We start from the raw sequence: 25,160 nt of genomic DNA, 5'->3' as shown, positions 1-25,160 counted from the left end.
GTTCCCCAAGAAGAGGAGGAAATAGGTGGAGTTGAAGAAGAAGGCAGCACCTCATATCAGCATGTGTTGAGGACTACAGAACAGATATGAGGCCAAGTCAAGTATGGAAATAAGGTATATAAGGAAAGTGGTGGTGGAATGCAGAAGTCAAGGAAGTCATCAAAAGAAATAAGGAGTCAAAAAAAACTGTGAGATAGAAAAAACAGGCCACGCTAAAAAGGAATACTGGTTGGCTAACAAAGAAGCTAAAATACAAGTTGCGATATCAGTGAACAGGGCAACAGAGGCACTCTACCAGCTTCTGGAAAGTGACTCAGTAGGTGGCACAAAGAAACTACATCAGAGTGCAAGGCAAAGACAGAAAGATAAAGTAGATAGTCAGATGCTCTTCATAGGGGATACTAGCAACACCCTGCTGACCAGTCCACAGTCCAACAAAGGCAGATGGAAGGAGTACTTCCTTCAGCTTCTGAATGAAGAAAACCCCACAAAAGTTGCACTGCCCTGGACACAGCCTACAATGAGAAAAGAAGAGGAGCCCACCCTAGAAGAAGTAAGAATAGCATTAAGGAAAATGAAGTCAGTGAAAACAGCAGGCTCAGATGAGATCACAGAAGAGCTGATAAAGATGATGGATGAGGTTGTGGAGAAATGGCTCCTGAGGCTATTTACAGCAATGTGGATGGAAAGGTGTATCCCAGATGACTGGGGAACAAGCATACTCATGCCAGTGTACAAGAAGAAAGGGACATACACAACTGTGGGCAGTACAGATGCATCAGACTTCTGTCCCATTGCATGAAGGGTCTGGAGTATGACTGACAAGTGGATACATAGAGTAGTAGAAAGTAAGTTGGGAGATGAGCAATTCGGATTCAGATAAGGATGCAGCATAACTGACCCAATGTTTGCAGTGAGACAGATAGTTGAGAAGAAACTACAGATGAGGAAAGAGTCCAGCTGGGAATTCCTAGACTTGGACAATGCATAAGACAAGGCCCCAAGAAAACTTTGGGCCGTACTGCAGTGGTTCGAAGTCCCAGAAACATTGGTAGAATAAGTGCAGGCTATCAAGTTTGAAGAGTGTTTGGTCTCACAAAGGGTTTCCCAGTGGGAGTGATATTGCACCCAGATTCAGCTCTGAGCCCACCGCTGTTCATACTGGTGACAGACAACATTAGTTCATAGGTTCATAGAGTCATACTAGGCTAACTGCCCTTGTGGGCCATTTTAAGCCGAGCCAACCCCATGTGAGAAGCAAACCCTGCACCTTGTGTTTGTAAGGTAAACACCTTAACCATTATACCAACCTCTGACCCTAGTGACAGGAGTAAACAGGAGAGAGGGGACAGATCAACAAAGTTGCTGTATGCAAACAATGTGGTATTACAGGCATACTCTGAGCAAGAGCTTCAGCAAAATATAGGGGAATGGAATGCAAAACTGAAGGCACATGGCATGAAATTAAGTACAGTGGTAATGTAAGCCAATCTGGGGAAATCAGAAGAAGCTGAGAACTAAGACAGAAGGGAAGACAGTGGAACAGGTAAAAGCTTCAAGTATCTGGGACGGGTCGTTGAGGAGAAGGGAAGACTGAATGAAGAGGTCAAATCTATAATCAGATGGACTGCAGCCATTTGGCATAGAGTGTCAGGTATAGCCTATGACAGAAGAATGCCAAATAAACTGAAAAGTAAGGTGTACAAAACAGTTGTGTGACCAGTACTACTGTATGGTACAAAAACCTGGGCAGTAAAGGCAGAGCAGATGAGGAAACTAGAGGTGATGGAAATGAAGTGCCTGAGACAAATGGTAGGATGCACACCGTGGGACAGATGAAGAAATGAGGACATAAGAACAGAAGCCAAAGTGGCTCCAATTGCAGAAAAGATAATAGACAACAGATGATGTTTCAGGCCCATGTGCAGAAAAGTAGAAAACATTCTTGTGAAGAAGATTTAGGACAGACAGGAAGAACACAAGAGGAAACCAAGGTATCCAGCAAAGAGGTGGATGGATTGTGTGAGACAAGACCTGCAACAGTCAAGCATGTGTGTCAAAGAAGGTAGACGAGTGGCACTGAATCGAGAGAGCTGGTGACAGTGATACCCCATCCCCATGTAGAAAATGGGAAAATGGGGATTGATGATGATGGAGCAGTGGTGCAGCAGTAGTGTTGTCACCTTACAGCAAGACGCACTCTGGTTGGATTCTCAGCTGGGGTACTTTTTGTGTGGAGTCTGCATGTCCTCCCTGCATTCATGTGGGTTTCCTGCAGGTGCTCTTGTTTCCTCCCACGTTACAAAGACATGCATTTGGAGCATTTCTTCCCAGGCCTCTGCTGAATATTGGCTTTGTTCCAAGTCAGAGTTTCCCAGTAAAAAAAAAAAGATGATGATCTAGATCTTTCTCTGTTTAGAAACAGAGATAGATAGATAGGCATAAAGGAGGACCATTTGGGTTGTCAAACCCTGACCTTCACACTGCTGAATTTATCCAAATACTTGAGTTCTACACTTTGTTTATGAATGCATGTTCGTAGGTATGCATTTGACTTCACAAGTAAATGCATCACTGCCCTGTAAGACACAGGGACCTAATTTTCAATTAAAATATGTTACTTGCCTTTATAATAAACACTACAACATACTTCTAAACTGTTGCCATATCCAGTCAGAAGCAATCTTTATTCAGATTGTGTCTTTTATAAGTATGATTGTATACTTTAAGAATCATATTGTGAACATACCTTTATAACAGCTAGTGGGGCATGGAGTCCACTCACTAAATGGGGTCACAATGCAATCCTTCTTGCAAGATAACAGACATGGTCGTACTATTTCAGGTCTGGTGGAATCTGGACATCTGTTAACAAATAATGACAAATGACAACTTTCTCTTCCATTTAGTTTCAGCATTTAACTAAGAAAGAAGCACAATAATACTGCACAACTATTTTATGAACATGTGAATTTTACACAGCAAAAAGAAACTAAGAGATTAAAGTCAACAGAAATCATACTTCTGATGCTTGCGTTCAACTGTATTTCATAATTTTTCCCAAATGTATTAGTCAATTTTCCCAATAAAACTCTTTGCTACAGAATATGAAATGGTCTGCAATATCATAAACAATCTTTTATGTTTCAAAATTCAAAAGTATTTGCCACTTTTACTACATTTTTATTTGCATGTGAGCAGTTTCGTTTACTGTATACTCACTTCTGTTGTCTTGTTTGCGTACCTTCGGCAGAAGCATTAAATAAATACTCATGCAAAAAATACTGTGATTGTTATTATTGTAAATATGGAACACAGTAATGTATATTCCAAGACAATATACTTGTAGCAGCTTCCCTTACTGCTCATCCAGAAAGTTTGGCATAAGAAATACTGGAAAGCAGAACTCAAGCAATGTATACGATACCTCTTACAGTAACATTACAAGACTTACAGACATTCATTTCCAGTTTACTGTCTCCTGTCATCTTATAGTTCTTTTGTCACTTTGATCTGTACAGCTGTGTATGTCATTTTAAGACTGCATGATTAATGTAGTGGACGGCTTAGATGATATTATATAACATGAATATTATGTTTGCAGCTACTAAAATTAACCTGATTCTGAAATGTGTCTGAGTAATGAATAATGTTGTGCATTATTAAAAAAAAAAAAAAAACATTGATGTTTAAGCAGAAAACATTAAGGAAAAAAGGAAACATTTTCAGCATGCATTTTTTTGGATAAATCATGGTACCTGGAACAAAACTAGTTGCCCCGGTCCCCTTCAAAAACACACCACACCAAATGACGTTTGACGACCTTTATTAAACTTCTATAAACATAACTTTATTGAACAGTATTTTAATTTATTAATCACAACATAAACATCCACATAATTGTTAACTAGGGCAGCATAACATCACTCACCCTGAGCAAATAAGCAGCTTCCTTACCTCCACTCACTTATTTTTACTTATCAAGCAGCGTCCCATCACTCACTTTCATTCCTCACTTATTGAAGTAAACATCCAGCCCCCATTTACTAGGGCAGCATGATCTCGCTCACCCTAACCAAATAAGCAGCTTCCTTACCTCTGTTCACTTTCTTTTACTTATCAAGCAGCGTCCAATTGCTCTCTTTCATTTTGCAGCTCATTGAAATGAACATCCAACACCAGAGAGAGAACAGAACATGGACAAGCCTGCCCTTCTTCGCTGCCTACCCAAACATATAAAATAACTGCACAATCCCCAATATTCCAAAATAAGGAGGGAGTGTGGGTAGCAATTGCACGTCAAAATGTGATTCCTTACACAGTTGCACTCACATAAAAGCCATTAAGCCCCTCCTTACTCTTACCTCATTTCCTCCCAATCTTCTTACTTTCCCAATTTAACCCTTTCATCCCCACTGCAACAAACTTTCTACTACTACCTTCTTAAATCCCATTACTGCTTCTACCTAACCCACACCATGGCCTGCATCTGCCTGCATCTGCTAGGAATCCCAAAAAAAAGCCTTCTAACTTCTTCCTAGCCAATGGAACACCCAGTTCCTCACATATCCCTCCAAAACCCCAGCATACCTACAATGGTCCATCAAACCCTACACCTACACTTAAAAAGTATTCCGTATAACATAATACCACACCACCTCTTGGCATCCCAAAGGAAAGAATGTCAAATACCCAATAACCTACCTGCCCACCATACCTACTCCACCAAACCTTTCACAATCTGTTCCTTCCTTGGTAAGGAATAAAGGTTCCTACAAATTGACCCCTTCCACATATGATTCAATAAAAAAATCCTTAAGAAAGCCCTATCTATTAATTCATATGGAACTGCTGAATCACGACATTGCATGAGCAGCTGACACAATACCCATAGATTAATGGGAAATGCACCCATCAATCTTCCCTTTGATACAGGAAAGAACACCCCTTTTCTTTACCTCCCCCCCAAAATCCCTTTACTCTAGCTACCCTGCAATGAAAGAAACATCAAAAATAGCCTACCCGATTCAGACTGCTGCAAACTCAAATTAACCGACATGCCTTCCCATCTGTCACCTGCGCACCTGATACATACATGTACACTTTAAGCAATTGTGCGAAAACCTACACGTCACCCACAAACATACCCCCATCCTGCTCCCATAACTTTACTAAGATCGGCAAGGCCAAAGCAGTATCTTTCTCCAACCAAACTGCCATGAAACCTAACACCTAATGAAGCTTAGCACCCAGTTGTCCCCTGTCTTTAGCTACAAGACCATCAGATATTGAACCCCATCCACATCAGTTAATTCAAATTACCCACATACTCCCCCCATTCCAAACCTTTCCTTTAACTAAAAGTAGTAGGTAAAAGGTTAAAAGACCCCCCATTCCCATCTTAAAAGGTTAAAAGACCCCCCATTCCCATCTTACTGCTTGTTTAGCTAATCAGTCACTCAACCACATGACCAAGTCCAACCCTCATGCCTAAATAGGCATCAAAAAATGTATCATATATCTCTGACCTCACTGTATACTGCTCCGGCGACCAGATCACCCCTTGCAGCAGCATCCACCACCTGTTGAGACCACTTCCTTCAGAGCACCAGCTGATGTAAACTCTGCACGTCCACCATCGGCAAAATAAAAGACAGCAGTAAATCCTCTATATAAAATCAGAATAAGGCATTCTCTTACATAATTTTAAATATTGCTGTTACAAATTTAAAAATATTAATAAAAAACAACATAATTATACCTGCCTGCCCACCCTAAACCTCCGACTCTCTCCCCTGCAGCATAGCTCTCAAGTGTACCTTAAGACGAGGAACATACCCCAATCTTAAAAGTTGACATTCCTCAAAGCTCTTCATGAAAGGAATTTCTAACTGCTATCCCTGGTAAATAGAGAAGCACCCTAGTAGCACCCGCCTCCTCTGTTTAGCTGGAAGTGTTATCTTACTCAACAATCAAGGTAGACAATTTTCACAAACCATTCTCTTTATCCAGGTCCCAGTCTGCAAACACATGCAGGTAATTCATGACATGGAAGGAAACAGCAGCGCGTGACAAAAAACACTCTAGACACAAGCAGACCAACAACAAATGTCTTGCCCACTCAACACCCTATGCCCCACAGCACAACAGACCCACGTCAGCATGAACATTCATCCCACTAACATCATTACTATTTCTTTTTGTTGTTATATAGCAGATCTATTCCATGTTTTAGCAGTAGGAGGTTGGTGGCTATGTGCCATCTAAATACACCTTTTGTATACAAATACTTGATATGTTTTACTACTACTTCCTAAAGTGAAATTCATAAAGAGTCTACTTAGTAAACATATACTGTAAAGTAAGTAATTTTATCACAAATCAATGTACTTCCTTGCTTTTAAAATTTTTAATACAGGTCTTGATTCAGCTAATTTCAGAAATCCCTCCTAGCACTGTTTATATTGGGCTTAGTCAGTTTTTGAAAACACTCACAGGGCACATGGTAGCCAAATAAAATTGGATACCAAAGTTCCAATGTATTACATGGCAAACTTATCAGAGTTAGTTTATCAATTGACTCAGAAATCAAACAAGAGTTAAATGGTACAGACATTTTAACTTGCTGTCACACAATCGGAATACAGCCAAAGACTGTCTTACAAGACCCACAAACAGTCAACTGAAATGTCAGACCTTCTTTATTAATCTAGCTACTTCCTTTACTAAAAAAGGTGAGCAAATCCTCTTCACCAAATGTATGTCATTATTTAGTGACTCAGATCATGCTAGTGACTTACCAGAAAAAACACAAATTTTATGAAAAACAAATCCAAAACATGAGGCAAAATCGGGGCATTCAGCTAAAATGTAGACAATTGAGATGTATGTCCTTGAACAGGAGGACATTCCATACCAAACACTCCAAAGCTGCAACAATAAAAGTTCAGGAGCTGCCATGCATTCTCTGAAGTCATTGAAGTCTGATAATGAAATTCCACACAGCATTAAGTGAACCCAATCTCACTGATTGCCCAAAATCCAAAAACCACAAACCCTATGAGGAACAGACCAACAACACAAGTCAAAGTCTAAGCATTCTGCAAAACTCTCAACAGTTACGAGGTGAGCACTAAAATCCTCAATAGACAAGTATGCTATACAAGATGGATGAGTGGAATACTCATCACCCACACACACAACTGTTAAGTCAATGACTGAACATCTCCAGCTGTAACTATGCATGAGCAGCAAAAAACCATCACCCACAGTTGCTCCCAAGTCCAAGAAACTGCTGCTACACAGACCACACACTACTGTAGAGAAAACATCAAGAATGACTCAGTCTGCACTCCTTGTCCAACACATGAACAGAACGGGTTCTCTCCTGAGCTGCTAGAGAAAGCATATTGTAATCTTTTTGTTTCCCAAAATGAATCAGAATAATTATATTTTTTGTATCAAGCCTTTAATGTGATAGCCTAGTCACCACTGCACACACAAATATATGTCCTGACACTAAGTTGTGAAAAAACAGGGGGGGGGGGGGGGGGTTGCTAACCAGAACTGTTGCAGTAGAGATAAATATGCTCACCAGTAGCAGGCAAATGAATTGTAAACATAACCATATTGCACTATATAATCTTTTATATCTACAAATTAATTATGAATTTAAATAATGAAAGCACTTAGAATGTGTCATCCAAGACTAGTGACACCTATAACTGTGCAACTCCACTACATGGGTGGTATCAAACTTTTTGCAGTTACATGCAGTTATCAATATTAAATGATGAACTCTATAAAGAAAATGTAAACACCTTTCTCACAGCAGTTGTTACGCCATAAGTAATTGTGCAAATCTTCAACTACAGTTGTATCCCAGCCTGCCAACAGCCAGGAGTCTCTCCAACAAGCAACCACCCACCCCAACAAACACATCTACAAGTCAGTGTCAACCTACCCTACCTACCATGCTACCACAGTTTACGTATATATATAGTATTTTTTTTATAAATCAATGCTTCCACCGAAGTTCCACCCTGTCCATATCCAGCTGCTCTAAACTGTGGCACATTCATCCATCCTTCTCCAGTCCCACTCCCCTGCAAACTCAATACCCAGCAAACAAAACCCATTTAACATGCCATCACTAATGACCTCTACTCAGCATAACAGAACCAACCAATAGACTGACAACATTCCAGATTCTGGAGGTTCCATGGTGTGGGGAAAGGCTGGCCACCCTACCAATAAGCAATCTTGACTGAAAAAAAAACACAAAGTGCCCTAGCCACAAATCACTCTATAATAAAGACTGCATACCACTGTTCTAACCCATTAATCAGCAAAGCTAATATGAATATACTAATGACCACAACATGAAGCACAACTAAGAAACGGTCCACTCTGCCCAACCATGAGCACCCTCCCAACCAACTCCCCAACAGTAACGGAGAATAACTCAAACCCCAATCCCCTAATACCCATGGCTTAATCGAAAACCCCTAACAACAACCTCAACCACTAAGACAATGAGAAGAAAAAAAAGAACATTAAATCACTCAACCAGCACTTCCATGCCCCACTATTATCTAAGGCCTAACTGATCTCCAAAATACCTATAGGTTGTCTCTGATGTAGCACTTGCCTTAGCAAGTTCATGCCAAAATGTGATTCCTTATCCAGTTACTCTCACATAAAACCCATTAAGCCTCTCCTTACACTTACCTCATTTCCTCCCAATCCTCCTACTTTCCCAGTTTAATCCTTTCATCCCCACCCCAACTAACTTTCTTTCACTACCCACTTAACTCCCATTACTATTTCTACCTAACCCACACCTGAGGATGTCCCTAGACAAACTGGTTTGTTACCAAACCTCAGTTTTCATCTGTTTCCAGCTGTTGACATATTTCCTGATTATGTTGTGGTACTCTTCATATTTTATTTTAATACAAAGGAATCAACTAGCTTTTATGCAGATCAGTTTCATAGCACAAGTACTGTGTTGTAATTCCTCCTTGGAAGACAGAATGTATTTTAACTTGGTCATCTTCACTTTATCAGTACTGGGATTAGATGTCTTCATTATTTGCTAAATCATTTTAGAGAACTGATGCTATGCATACCCAAGTGATTATTAAGTAACTTGACTAGGACTGAAATGCAGGACAAATGGCATCTGTTACTAACTCAAGATTAGCATCTTAAGCACTGTCACTGCTTTTCTATGCTGTCGGTATTTTCTTTTCTCTTTCAGTTAACTACTGTTTTAATCAATTAATGCTAATTAAATTCATTGACTTTCCTCTGGTTTCAAAGCTAGTCTGTGCATGCAACCCCTTTTCTCATTTACTGCTAGACCTGCTAATTACTAGCATCACTTTCTAAAATGCACAGATTCCCCTTTGTTTCGATATTGGCTGTCTGGCCATGGATTGAACTGCTCAGTTTATATTTTATATTCATTAAATGTGTAGGTGTTTTACCTTCCTACATTTGTCTGTTGATTTGACTGAACTTTGTCACAAGAAAGTGCTATTCATCATCTGTTCAGTCTGCCTTGTTTTTATGCCTCCATATTTTCCCCATCTGGTATTGTTCTGATATTAATATCAGTAGATAATAAAATATTTAACTAGGTTCTCTACAACAAACTCAGGAGAATACAATGGAATAAATATATAGCTGAACGATTTATGACACAGCTGTGCAGGTTCAGAGCCTGCATTTCCATTTCTTTATCACTGTATAACCTATCTTTAACTGTCTGTACAGGGCATCATTAAATACTTATTACTGAATAGTCCTAAGGTGTAAGTGATGGTCTTTGGCTGGTATCAGTACTACACCTTTTTTGGGAATGTCCTATTGCCCTCTAAGAAACTCCCTTTTGTAATGTATATTCTCTGGATGATGCCACATTACCCAGCTAAACTATAAGACAGAAAAGTTGTGCTTGTCTTGTGTGTTCCATCTGTTCATTATTGTAAATATGCAAATTCTAAGCTAATATATTCTTACCTGTAATTAAGCAAAGAATTCAATTGACTTTTAATAATCCTTCCATTCCAGATGCTCCATTGACGCTGTATTAAGTTTGGCTGGCTCAACCTTGTGTAGTTAAAAACAGACAGTACAGTTCTAAGTATTACCTCATGAGATTGAACTCCTCAGCTGTATAATGTACACATTCTGATATCTTGAAAATAACTGCTATATATAAACAGTTATATGGTGTTTTACCTGTCTTTTTCCTAATTACTGGACAAGACCTTCAAATTTCCGGGAAGTGGAATTGTATTTATATTTAATTTCGAGATAAGCTTAATTGATTTCACATGATTGACCTGTGAGTTAAGATAAAATGGATTTACTTGATTGTACTGGGAGAAAAAGCTGACTTCTACGCTAACTGCTTAGGCTTTGTGAGAGAAAGTAACTGATGCTCTTGGTGACTTGTTGACTGAAGAACAAGAAAGTTAAAATTTTTGGCTGACTGTAGATTTTGTCTTGTCTGTTGAACTACCTAGTGATTTTATTGATCCTGTACTCTATTTTGCTAGGTTGTACTGAGCTCATAACTCTCAACCTCTTAGTGCAAGAAATCTATCCAGAATCAGAAACAATGGGGGACAAAGGCCCAAAAAATGAGACAGATTTTAAATACTGCTCCTATAAATTTTAGAAGTTGCTAGAATAACAGGTTTTGCATTATCATGCATTTTTGAAGGAAATAAAATCTGAAACTCAAATGTCTCTAATTATTTAGTGACTTGAATTGTCGGTGATTTGCCACAAAACAACAAACTTTATGACGAACAGACCAAAAATATGATGCAAAAATCTAGACATTCTACAAAATTCAGGATAGCTGAGAGGTATGACTGAGCTGCATATAACACAATGTTAAAAATCAATGTACTCTATAGACAAACCATTAAAATCAAGTTTGTCACCAGTACATACTGTCATCCCCATATTGTCCACCTTTACCTTGCTACTATCTGTTGTGCTGTGAGCCATTATCAATCACAATAGACTTCACTAGTGACCGTAATTACAACCTGTGTCTTAACTGCCTGTCTAATATTTCACTAAACTGTTAAAATGTTAAGAACTTTGCAAAAGAGAAGGATCTATCATTGATACCCTTTGCTGTTGAACTAGCAAGCTTCTGAATATAAATTTACATTCACCTGTTGACTAACTTCCTTCAGATACCATTTGTAACATTTCTTCCAACTCTGTGTGTGATTTAGGTAACACCAATGTTACTGATCCCTTGCAAAAATTAAAATCACCTGGCCAACATGTATGTCGAACTGGCTTTTGTTTCATCTGTATTCAGCCATAGTACTTGGTGTTTTTAGATAGCATAAGTACCATGTAATACTCACAGACAATAATTTCAACATGGAGGAGAACATTTACTTAAAGTAAAGGTCTGTGGGCACCGCACAGCTCCATCCACAAATACACATGTACCCACCAAACCAACATATCTGGAGGCTCTCACAGATTCACTTACAAAACCTCCTAGAATAAAAATAATCAAGATTCTACATAAATGTGCTACCACAACATCACCACCCTCTTAAACAGCAAATAGTTACAAGTCTGTTGGTAATAGGTCTTTCATTACCACTAGCTCAGAAAATACAATTAAAAATACTCTAATAGTTGATGAGTCCATTGACAGACACACAGACACCATACTCAAAATGTTGGACAAGGGCATGCTAATAGTTACTTGTCTCTCTGATGACAGAATTCACGCTATTGCAAGGGCTCTTCAGTCTCTGATACCAGGCAAATATAAATATGACTTAGTGGTTGTCTATGAAGGAGTGAATGATTTGTGGTGACTAACCTTGAGGAACATGAATAGAAGCATGGATATCATTATGCAATTAAGCTCTGACTCTCTAAGTTCACCCAGCACAATGCCTAAATACAAACACTTGGATTGACATCAGTACTTGGCCAATTAGTTGGTGACATTCTCGGACAGGTCCACTATATGTCCACTTTGAAGGAGATGGAAGACAATGCAACCTGCTTCACCAGAGATGGCCTTTAACTAGCATTCCAGGGTTTCTAATTACTGGCCAAAGCCGACATTGCCCTTCTAGTGCCTTTTCTGTGTAAAATCTGACCAGTATATATTCTAACCTATAAAATAGTGACATTGAAAATCCCAATTCAAACCACATCAAGGTTTCATTTTTCAGTAGCAGGAGTCTTGACACCAAACTGCCTACTCTTGAGGCTACCCAGCATCTGGAACTCATTCATATCTGTGTTGTAAATAAAAATTTGATTCAAGTCCAAAGACAGCATTTTCTCTTTAACTGGATTTTATTTATTTATTTATGCTTCTATCTATCTGTCTATCTATCTATCTGTCTATCTATCTATCTATCTATCTATCTATCTATTTATCTATCTATCTATCTATCTATCTATCTATCTATCTATCTATCTATCTATCTATCTATCTATCATTTCTTTTTTTAACTGTGTAAATGAAGCTAAATGAAACAATCCTAATCACTAGATCATCATCACAACCAAAGCTGAAATGCAACAACAAACATACAGAAGCATATACAAGTAACGTTTACCATGCCTTCTGAACATAAGGACACTGTGCAGGTTTCTCTGCATTTTACAGAAATGGAATTGAACTTGGCATAAGGTTTAATTATGATCTCACATTATTGACTAGGCTTAATATGACCTTCCAGGACAGTTAACTTAGTTAACCTATGAACACTTAATGATCTACCCTTGTCAAAACTGTATTTGCATTAGGTGGCAGGAGAACAGGTCTCACACAATTAAGGTGGCAGGTGATATTTCACAAAGTAAGAAAGTAACAACCCATTGAGTTCTTCAAAGCTCAGTACTGGGACATCTATTTTTGGTGATTTTTCTTTTTTTTTTTTGATTTCCATACTGCAAGCCCTGGCTTGGGGCAAAATTCACCAGTGACTGCAAGATGGGCTTCATTGCCCATTGCTCCAATGATACAGAAGAACGTCAACAAAAAACAGTTTTTGCAAATCAGTTATGTACAAAGAAAAGGCATACATTGTATGCAAAAAAGTTCACTTTTGTCTTTGTGAAACACGCAATCTACAACTTACAGTATTCTTTCTTTATTTATTTATATTTGGTCAGCCTGTTTGTAGTAACAAAACATTTCACAAACAAAAAATACAGAAATGTAAGCAATAATAGAGCAGTAGAGATTAAATTCATAGAAATAACTATGTAAAAAACATTCTAGTGAGCAAGCACAGTGCAATGTATAATCAAGCACAGTGCAATGAACAACGTATATATCAGTTTTTAAAGTGAGTCAACATTCAGTGAATCTTGAGAGACAAGAGACTTAGAAAGGAGATAGGTTAGGCGACATGTCCTGTGTTGACGCAGGAGCATTTGGTTTGCATGAAGAAGTGCTTTTTGAATTGCATTCTGCATTTGAAATAATTGTTGATTTCCTTAATGTTGATGGAGAAAGAATACCTAAAAGAAGGTGCCTGAGAAGAAAAAGCATGTGCAGTGCTGGGGAGTTTGTTTTTAGGGGTAATGAGAGTTGGTGTGACTTTTGAGTAGTGTCTGTGGTTGCATGAAGTAATTTTTTCATGAAGTCTAACTGCAAGGAGAGTAAATATGTTGGAGTTGGGGTAGTTTGTAGAGTTGGGATCCAGAAAGTAGGTTACGTCTTTGTTTAATGAGTAGCCATTCATCTTTTTCTAGGGAGATACAGCAATGCTCACAAAGAAGAAAGTTTGTAATGAATCGTCAGATGATGTCAGAGATAGTGTGGAATGTGGCAATGTTTTTCTTGTAGGCAGAAACAAAAATTGTATTTATTTTATTGATTTATTTATTTATTGACATTTGTTAACTGGGTTAGACCAACTGAGCCAGGGTCCTATTTAGAGGAGAGAGTTTATTTTGACTCTCAATTTGTCTATGTGGAAATGGAAGTTTAGTGACTGATAAAGCTATAGTTCTAAGTATTTGAAGGTGGAGGTTGTGTCTATAGAATGATTGTGTAGGTCAAAGATGGTTAAAGAGTCAGGTCCTTGGTGAATTTTCTGTAGAGTTCCAAAAAGCATAGTTTTGGTCTTGGTGGAGTTGAAAAGTAATTTATGATTTATGAGCTATTGGTGGAGTTCATGTAAGTCTGAATGGAGTTGGCGTTGAATGTTTTTGTGAGAGTGACCTGATCAGTAAATGACCGTGCCATCAGCACAGAGGATAAGTGGGAGTTGGGGAAGGTCACAAGGAAGCTTGTTAATGAATAAGGAGAAGAGTAGGGGGCAAGAATGGACCCTTGTGTAAACCATTGGTAAGAGGTGCAGCTTCTGATTAAGGGGATCCTATTTTAACCCTGAGTTATCTGTCAGTGAGAACATTTCTAAACCAGGGAGGTGCACCTGAACTGATACCAATTACAATTAGTTTGTATTGGAGGAAACAGATGTCAGTGAGACACCTCTCCACCCACCCCACATGGGCATGATAATCAGGGATCTATGCACCTTGGTTGACAAGTCTATCACTTTTAACTACTATACAGCAATATTACTTAGAATATCTTCTATCTAACAAACATGATTTCCAAAAATATCTCATCTAGATCAGAGGATGTTACTGTCCCTCTATATTCTGCTCTAAATAAATCAATTACTGAGTACAATGTCTCAGTAAGCAAGTTGCTAGCAAGATATGTCATGCAATTAGAAAGACTCTCAAAATTTCATAATGAAAAAGATTACTCTTCTAAAAGCCCTTCATTAGGAAGACAGATTAGAAAACTTATTCCCATATCATTCCTTACAGACTCTGGCATGAAGATCTTTAGCTGGTATTTTATGCAAAAGAGTCCAAACTAATGGATCTGTTATATAGTCTCAGAAGGAATAGACACACTATCACCCAAACAGAGTATTTCAACCTCAATTATCAAAATTAAGTATGATAGGATCTCCTATCATAACCAACTTATTGTGAGGCTGAGACAAGTATGCCAAGAAATTCACTCTTATTTTTAAACACCTTTATTGAATTACCACTTGTGACACAGGCAAATTTACATGTATATAAAAGTAATCAAACTGTATTAACAAGTTCATGTTTACAAACATTATTCTTCACATATACTGCTATATATCATATAACCTAAGCAGCATTACATAAATTATTTAATTCTTGCCCCCCCACACACTTTTTTTAAACAAGAAATAGCTCTGTTAAACCATCACTTACAACCTTGGCAATCATACATTTATATAAATGAAAACAAACCACACACACACAATCCTGGTCACAAGCATTTTACATCACAAGTCATACTGACACACTCCCACTTGCAATCATTATACATCACTTATAATCTACCCAATCATTTTCAGTCAAACATTAGGTAGTTCATGAGGTAAATCTTGGCTTCCATGCTGAAAACACAAAATAAGATCTATGATTGGTAAGACATAATCTTAATTCTTTATAGTGCATGAAGTTCTAACTTCTCCACTAGTTTTAAAAGAAAGGGTTATGAGAGCAAAGCATTTTACTGGCATTCAAAGCCTTTGAAAGTCAGTAAAACACTTACTACTGCCAAAGAGAAAGCAGGAAGAAATAAAGTCCCTCTCTGAAGGATGAACGGCTAAGTTGTAAGCTGTTGCCCTGCTTTACATTTTGTTTATAATTGTATCAATATGAACTATTTAAATGGTTTAAAAGCTGTTTTAACTTCCATAGCTGACCTTTGTCAATTAGCACTGTCTGCAGTTTAATCCCTAGGAAGAGACCCAATCTTAAAAGCTTTAAGGAATACTTAACAACATCCTATTAATCACTTTTCTGATGTTAGAAAGTTGCTTAACAAGCTTATTGTTTTCAAATTTTTGGAGTTTAATCATGATATTCCATGCAATACATACAAGTAAAACACACTGGACTGACAGATTCATCACCTTGCAGTTGCCCCATCTCAAGATTAAATTGCCCCTGCACATTAAGTAGAGTGAACTCCTTGCCTCTTTCAAGAATAACCTTGAGGATGAGATGGGTACCTGCATGTTCAGCCCTTGTTTGGCATGATTTCCTGACAAGCAGTAGGCTGTGCATCTTGACAGTGGGAGGACGGAAAAGCCACATGCTCTTCCAAACAGGTTATATCCGTATTTACATGATATAATATAGATTCCCATATTAATAAAAATGCTCAAGCCATTAATCATGATTCTGTACATGCTATTACAGGATAACCAAAGAAGAGAAAGACTAATTAATACTGGTAGTGCAAATGTCCTGTACACAAAAATGAGTTTCTTACTTATACTCCATGTCCTCCAGTTTTCTCATTTCTTTTCAACTCTGATTAATGCATCTTCCATAGTTTTATGTTACCCTATCTAAACTGCATATCACCCAATATTTTCATATAATCACACACCTTCTTATATCAACATTTTATATTGTTAATATTTATGCAAAAAAAACACATTTTTTTAATTACCTACTGCATTTTTGACAGTGAAGTTATTGTAGTATCCCCTTCTGACACCGCGTATGTTAAACATAATATTTTGGCATCCACAAAAACTACAATTTTATTTCCTTTCCTTCTTACTTTTTAAATATATTATGTATATAGTAGAACTACTCCCAGGACTTACAAGACACCTCGGTTAGAAGTCTACTTTTTCCTAGTAGGCACACTTTCCTTTCTAATTTGTTTCTTCTTCCTATGTAAGGACTTCATAGTCCCACCCCCCATTCATATTTATAATCTCAAAACATCATGAAGTAGTCAGAAATAATTTGAAGGCCAGAGGGTACACAGAATCATTTTTGGATAATAAAATTCAGCAGGTTGTGAAATTAAGACAGTCTAATGCTAAACCTTACTTTTCTGAAAACAGGAAAGAATGTCTGAATAATAAGGACAGTGTTACTAAGCTGAAATTACCTTTAGAATATTCTACAAATGTAGGCATGTATATGGATATTGTAAGGAAATACGAGGGAATTCTAACCAGTGATAAACATTTTAAGGAGATGATAGATGTGGAACCAAAATTTTTATTTAAGAATAATTTGTCCCCTGAAAAGGAGACTATGTTATTCTAAACACAGTGTTGGAACCCCAATAAGAGTTGGTACTAGACCATGTGGACATTGTTCATTCTGCAAATTTATAGATACATCTGCACAGTTTACACACCCCTACTATCATAGAACATATAATTTTCATTTGTATGCTACCTGTGAAACTAAACATTTGGTTTATTTAGCACATTGTTTAAAATGTAAAAAAGTTTTATGTAGGGAAAACTGATAGGTGCTTAAAAGACAGAATAAAGGAGCATCTTTACCACATTAATAATAAGGGCAATTTAAGTGCTTTAGCTAAACATGTGAATGAAACTGATTCTGAACACACATTTACATTTTTAGTTATTAGTGGGTAATCTGAGAATATTAGGGGTGGTGACATACAAAATGTCACAGAAAATTTAGAATCAGAAAGGATAGTAAGGTTGAGAGCCAATGCTGAATTTGGAATGAATGAATATGTTCCCCTCAAGCCTTTATTAAAGAAAAGACCTTTTACTAGGCAAAAATATGTGCAATAGGTATATATAGTAAACAAATATACATATTTTTAGAGTATGTATTGCAATGGTTTTATATATTTTTAAAACATAATTACTGTATTCAAATGTGTAGTTAAATATAGGCAGGTAGATGTATAATATTTTTGTTTGGAGCATTTTAACATGAGTGTAGCTTTAAGGTGATGTCACTACTTAATTACTTCAGGTGATTCTGTATATGCATTTAAACCATTCTTGTTTGAACAGTTCTTAGCATCTGAAGAAGTGGGACTTGTACCTACGAAAGCACTTGTGCTTCCTTTTTGTGGATTAAAACTGTGTTTTTAACTGGAAACTACAGCCTCTTCATTGGGTCCTTCTGGTTTTTATCTTATTATTGGATTCTGCTTTGTCCTTGGACCTGACTGCTCACAGAGTGTGGTGATAGTTTTTTGATTCTTTTACATCAGCTAATTAAAACTGGAATTAGCCCAAATACAGCTTCCTGGTTTAAAAATTCTCTTTTCAATTATCTCAATTTTCAGTTTCAAATCACCCTCTCTACTTCAACCCCTCTCCATAAAGGTGTCCCTCAGTTGTCCATTCAGGCTTTCTTTCTATTGTTCACCATTTTCATTAATAAACAACCACTTTACTTCCCACACCTCTCTCTTACTTTATGCTGATTACACGGCCTTATTTCACTCAAATCTTACTTCAGCTGCCATACAGCAAGAACTACAAGCTGACTTCCTTTCTTATATCGAATGATTTAATAACAAGAAACTAATAAACAATTATAAACTAAACTAATACTGTTTGGTACCTCCTCTAAATAGCAGAATAACTCTCAGTCACTTCTTTTCCATGACTATCTTGACAACCCTGTTGAGCAAGTCTTCTCCTTCAAATATTTTGGTAACTTTCTTAATCCTACACTTAACTTTCATCTTCACAAAGAACAAATATGGAAGAAAATGAATTCCCTCCTATTTTGGTCCTATAACATTTCCCCCTTTCTCTCCAGACCAACCAGGAATGGCATAGGCAAAAGAATTCTACTAATCTTGAATATGGACTTCAACTGGTTGCAGCAGCATCCAAAGAAAACTCCTCTATTGCTCATACTATAAGCAACTCTATCTGCTGTTTAATTACCCTCTCGTTTAGAAATGTGTATAATTGTTTCACACTTAATAATGCCACTTGACTACCTGTCCAACAATATGTCAACCTCCTTTGTGGTTCCCAGCTTTACAAGCTCCTCAAAGAACACTTCTGCCTTTCCTTTGTCTCTGACCAATTCAGACTATTCCCCAGTTAGAATTAAAGATGCCTTGACCACTTGAGTCCATTTCTTCAATGTCCCAGAACCCTACTTCATTGCACAAACCACACCTTCTCCATTTCAAGCCACAAACTCTGGGAATCCCTCCCTAACATTTTTAATGACCTCACCTTATACCTCTCATTCTATGCTCAACTTAAAGATTATCACAAGTCTGAACAAATTTGGAAATGCTTTTGGACAGATCATCTAATCTGTCACTCTCCCCTTCTCCAGTCAGGTACCTTTGTCTTCGTCACATTATTTTACTAATATGTGACATCTCTTCCACACTATATATATATTGTAGATAATTAATCTCTGTGAGCCCTTACCTTTGCTATCTTTTACACATTTTACTCTACCCATTAACTCCTCTCGTCATCTCTTCTTACTCTAACCATCCTTTTCTAATGTTCCTTATACTGTGTATTTTACTATTATTACTGTTATTGCTTCATTGCTATTTTCACACATCATTTTGTTTGTATTCATAATATTTCTTGTTAATTGCTTGTCTCGGCTGAGACTGAAATAGATCCACTTGAATCAGTGTTCCTACCCCTTGTACCAAAGTGAATAAATAAATATGTCAATTTAAGTATTACATTTTACTAATCATATACCTTACTTTGTCATTTAAGCCAATACATTCAAGAACATGTCCCCTTTTATTTTAATAAATGCTTTTTGATGTTCTAAAATGATGGTTCTCCAAGAAAAAAGTCAACACTTACATTCATCAAACACTTTATTATGCATTCCTTCCTAAGAGGGGTTTTATGACTCCCAGTCTTTCATTTCCTCAGTTTGTTTTACACAAGATTTGCAAATAGCTTATATCCTGCATTTATATATGAATAATTCTCCAATTAGTTGATTTATAAGGTCCCTTTTTGGTTACATAATCATTGATGTCAAGTACAACATTCCCATTATACATGGTTTATAAACTTCTGAAATACATCAACTAATATTCCACACAACTATTTCTTTATTTTGTTTTATTTTTATTTATTCATTTATTTGGTACTCTGCCATGAATTACCACCACATGTGACAGCTTAAGTGTAGCAATGCATGTCCCTGTATTATTTCTCCCTTTTTAATTTGAATTATCTTTTTCATAAGAAGAGCTTCATAATTTTGATTACGGATAAGTAGGGATGGACTCATGTATGTTTCCTCTATCCCTCAGTAATGTCACTATAAAGCCAGTATAGAGATATGTCCATAAACTTTTCTAGCTGTATCACAGAAATAAGCAATGATGAATCCACTAAAATCTATGGCTGCATCCCTGTGCTATCAATGTGCTGATATGAGAGATGGTCAAGTTCAGTGAAAGATATGGTGAAGTGAGTGTACCAAAACAGAATTTTGTTACAAATATTGTTTTTTAATTTATAAACTAGGAATCCTAGATTGAAAATTAATTATAGCAGTACAATCAATATCTGCCACTGTGCAACATGCAGGAGTCTAAATGTCATAGCATATTTAATTAATTTATATGTCTTAATCAGTACACTATCAGTTCCTGCTACATTCCAGTCATTTAGTTTCTAAATGCTGTCCATGATTTCCAGTTAAGATCATTTTATTTCCATGATTATTCTTAAATTGCACTTTGAATAAATAATTCATTTTATATTCTTACCAATATTATCTGCGGTGGTGGTGCTGCGGTAGCGTTGTCGCCTCACAGTAAGATGTTGTCCTTTTCGATTCTCAGCTAGAGTGTCTTCTGTGTGGAGACATGCATGAATGGGCGTACCTTTGTTGAAGGTTGTGCATCAGGGCTGGCAACTTGGCATGTAAAAATCTACTGCCAATCATTAGCGGACCAGAGTTCCGCTATGGCGACCCCTAACCGGGAAAAGCCGAAAGACACAACAACAACAACCAACATTATTTCAGATCTTATCCTGCATATTCAACAGATGCACACTGCTATTTCAGATTTATTCATGAACTCATTTTTTTTCCTACAAGTGTACATTCATCAGGAAAGCAGAGTTTCTGTGTACCTTGTAGGAGTATAAATATCTTTACAGGGGACTTCCCTGTAATCCCGAAATAAGTATACTCATCACTATTTTCAAAAATAATCATTTCTGAAGTCTTGATAAACATATGTACATAGAACTAAGGCAGTAAGGTGGCATCTACAAGCTGACATGATTTGTTAAGCATGACTGTGAGATGGTCAGCATAGGGTTTATGGAGCTGGAGTTATTAGGAAGTGTTTATAGAACATTATGAAAAATCGGCCATATTTCCATGTTTCATAGGTTCATAGGTTCATACTAGGCTATCTGCCCTAGGGCATTTATAAGCCTAGCCAGAGTGTGTTTGGCTACCCATTTTAAATTAATTTTGTGCTATTTTTTTTTTGAGGTTAGTTTACTGTGCCTCTGTCTAACAGTGACACAGAAGTCATACTCGATCTTCCATCCACTCATCAAGATTCCTCTTGAAGAAGTCAATGAGGGACTCTGCCTAACCTGGACTGGGATTTTATTCCAGAGTGAAGATCTGTCCCTCCAGCATGTCCTATTTATTTCAATGCTGAGGTTCAAGTCTCGGCGTGTAGCTCAATAGGGATTGGATTTTCTGAGGTGCAGCATGTCCATTAATTCCAGGTTGTATGGCATCTGTTTGAGCCCTTTGATTCTCTTGGTGAGGTACTTTGGGGTCTTTCCAGTTGCTGCAGGTGTCTGGTAAGGTATCCCAAAAAAGGCATTGTACTCAATTATGGGCCTGATGAGGGATGAGTAATGATCTAGATGTGAATCCTCATGATTAGGTGGCTATATAAAAATGTTTTCTAACCTTAGATTAGGTGGGCTATATAAAATGTTTTTCTAACCACTTTGGCCATGTGGTTGTCAAATGAGAGATTGCTATAATAATATAATAATAATGCAAAAATAGAATGTAATACTGTCAGGTAGGGGGTGGTGAGTTTAAGCAGTAGGAGTTTGTAACAAATGAGATGTGGAAACATTCTGAGTAATAAATGCTCTTTTTGGTAAAGCAGTTATAACTATTACCTATATTTTTATACCTGCATTAATTTCATAAAATCTTTGTGACCTACATATGAACAAATGCTGCCCACCTACAGAAAACATTAAGACAAACAATGTTGCCACTGATACTTGAAATCTAACACAAATGGTTTAGTAGATTGTCCTGAAATATTTTTAAATCATTATATGCATAATTTGCATAGGAGAGTGCAGTTAGGACTCATCTGATTGAAGGTTGCTGGCACAGGGCTCAGTTTTGAGCTTTTTATATTGGTTAATTTATTTAATTTAGTTTGCTCACTGTTTTATCACCGCCCCACAGAGTTAGATGACCAGCCATTGCTCTACTGTATTCATCTGTGCAATCCAAGGAATCTTTTGCATTCTGCTAACCATAAGTACAATTTTATACTGTATTTTGCACATTTAAACTGTACTTTTGCTATACTGCTGATTTTTTAAAACTGCTCTTGCTGATTTGCTACATTTTTTTTCTTTGCTGTAGCATAGAATATATTCAGATATGCTGAATTTGGTTCTGTTTGTTAAATTGAGCACTAAACCAGGCTGTTAGAGAGGGCCCCCCTGCACCCTTGTGACAGAAGAGTGCAGTTTGCACTCATCTGATTGAAGGTTGCTGGCATAGGGCTCATTTCTGAGCTTTGTTATTGGATAAATTGTTTAATTCAGTTTGCTCACTGTTGCTACATAAGCCCCACATTTGTGTGGGTTTGTGCTTGTTTTAACACAGCACCACAGAAATAGATGCCCAGCCACTGCTCTGCTGTATTCGTCTGTTTATGCAAAGTGCATTGCCATTCACCATCATGTACTGCCATGCAGTGGAGGTAACCATTGATGGTTATAGACACAAAAACTTCAGATGATAATTTTTCCTTAGTAGCTGCCCGTGATCTGGCCAGTAAATCCCTAAATTGTGCTTAGCTACTCAGAGAACACCTCAGCTTCAGTTTTTCCCCTTAAACAGTCCAAAAACCACCACATCTACAATAGTCTCATACCATTTAGAGAACCTCCACTAGTATAGACCCTTTCTAGAGCACCCCATTAGTATAGACCCCAATTAGAGCACCCAGTTATACCACACCCCTCCATTTTCTCTCCCCACTGTGAAAACAGGATTTAACCTAGCATTATGGATGGTCAATTTCCCTCCATTTCTCCTACCAGCCTGATTGACATGGGTATACTGAGGCAGTGTAGTAACTGCCTCATGTACACTGACAACCCTCTACTCCTGAATCACCCAAGTACAATTTGTGAGAGATGCATCTGCACTAAGAATCTGGAATTCTTGCTCTCTATTGCAAAGAACAGCAGCACTGAACAGGTTGTCAGCTCACATACTACACTTCCTACGCAAACCATGCATGCAGCACATAAAACATAATACATGGAGGTACTCACCAGACACCTACCTAAACACCAGAGATCTTCCAAACACCAACATGCTACACCTAATACAGCACCTACAGCACTCAATATACATAAAAACACAAGCACCAGTGTCTCACCAAATAAACCCTGAAGGCAAAGCACATCTAAACCAAATGTTTTAGTCACAGGGGACTCCACTGTGAGATACACAGATGTCCCATTCATCAGGCTGGACAAGGAGAAGGCTGTGGTCAGCTATCTGTTGGGTGTCAGGATCCATCAAATCACACATGCACTCAAGTCTCAACAAGTACCATTATGACTCCATCATAGTTCTTGTTAGTGTGAATGACTTGAGATGCACCTCACTGAACTATATGAAGAGAGACATGATTGAACACTATGAATATGTCTCAGGCAGGAATGACCCGAGCCATGAGCAGCATTCCACCCTCACCTAAGATGATACCACAATACAAACAAAAAATGATTGACTTCCACAATAGGCTTAGCTTCTGGTGTCATTCTAAGGGGATCCGATTCCTGTCAGCCTAGGATGATGTGGTTAACAGACCACACTGCTTTGCCAGAGATGGTCTTCACCTGTCACCTCTAGGCTTTCAGTTACTGGCTAATACATTTGCCTCCCCCATAGTGCCATTTTTAGACACGGTCTCAAGAAAAAAATTTCCAACATAAAAATCATCATCATCAGCCCCCTTTTCCCCATTTTTCTACATGGGGTCGGGGTATCGTGTTAACTGTCACCAACTCTCTTGATTCAGTGCCACACTCCTGCCTTTTTCAACACTCATGCCTGACTGTCACAGATCTTCTTTCACACAATCCATCCACCTCTTTGCTGGACATCCTCGCTTTCTCTTACCTTCTTCCTGTCTGTCCCAAATCTTCCTCACCAGATTGTCTTCTGCTTTTCTATATATGTGCCCAAACCACCATAATCTGTTCTCTTTGATCTTTTCTGCAATTGGAGCTACTTTGGCTTCTGCTCGTATGTCCTCATTTCTTCATCTGTCCCACAGTGTACATCCTACCACTTTTCTCATACACTTCCTTTCCATCATCTCTAGCTTCTTCAGCTGTTCAGCCTTTACTGCTCAGGTTTCTGTACCATGCAGTAGTACTGGTCAAGCTACTGTCTTGTACACTTTACTTTTCAGCTTCTTTGGCATTCTTCTGTCATAGACTACACCTGACACTCTATGCCAATTGGCTGCAGCCCCCCTTGATTCTAGCTTTGAACTCTTCATTCAGATTACCCATCTTCTCAACTACCCCTCCCAGATACTTGAAACTGTTTATCTGTTCCACTATCTTCCCTTCTATCTCTATTCACAGCTTCTTCTGATTTCGTCAATTTGCTGCCATTACCACCATCTTATATGTGCTTAGTTTCATCCCATGTGCCTTCAGATTTGCATTCCATTCTCCTATCCTTTGCTGAAGTTCTAGCTGAGAGTCTGCCTGTACTGCCACATCATCTGCATACAACAGCTTTGTTGATCCGTCACCTCCAACCTATTTGTTAATGTAGTCCATAACCAGTATGAACAGCAGTGGGCTCAGAGCTGAACCCTGATATACACCCACTCCCACTGGGAACTTCTCTGTGAGGCCAAACACTGTTCATACTTCAGTCATTGGGTCCTTGTACATAGCCTGCATCAATTCTACCTATGTTACTGGGACTTCAAACCACCACAGTACTGCCAAGAAAATCTTTTTTGGGACCTTGTCATATGCTTTCTCCAA

At 37.8% G+C, this 25,160-nt stretch overlaps 1 protein-coding gene across 1 annotated transcript in view; it reads right to left on the bottom strand.

Annotated features, from left to right (window-relative positions):
• The window catches only part of THSD7B (thrombospondin type 1 domain containing 7B), a 6,482,604-nt gene that overhangs the window by 2,358,162 nt on the left and 4,099,282 nt on the right, over positions 1-25,160 (bottom strand). The window contains exon 12 of the mRNA XM_044074964.1: positions 2,750-2,865. Within this exon, the coding sequence (XP_043930899.1) occupies positions 2,750-2,865 (116 nt within the window). The remainder of the gene's footprint in view (positions 1-2,749; positions 2,866-25,160) is intronic.

This window comes from Protopterus annectens, chromosome 6.part0 (assembly GCF_019279795.1).
Source record: "Protopterus annectens isolate FY-2018-M chromosome 6.part0, PAN1.0, whole genome shotgun sequence".
NCBI lineage: Eukaryota > Metazoa > Chordata > Ceratodontiformes > Protopteridae > Protopterus > Protopterus annectens.
The sequence above is the reverse complement of the archived record's forward strand: the minus strand, read 5'-3'. Positions and strand labels throughout refer to the sequence as shown.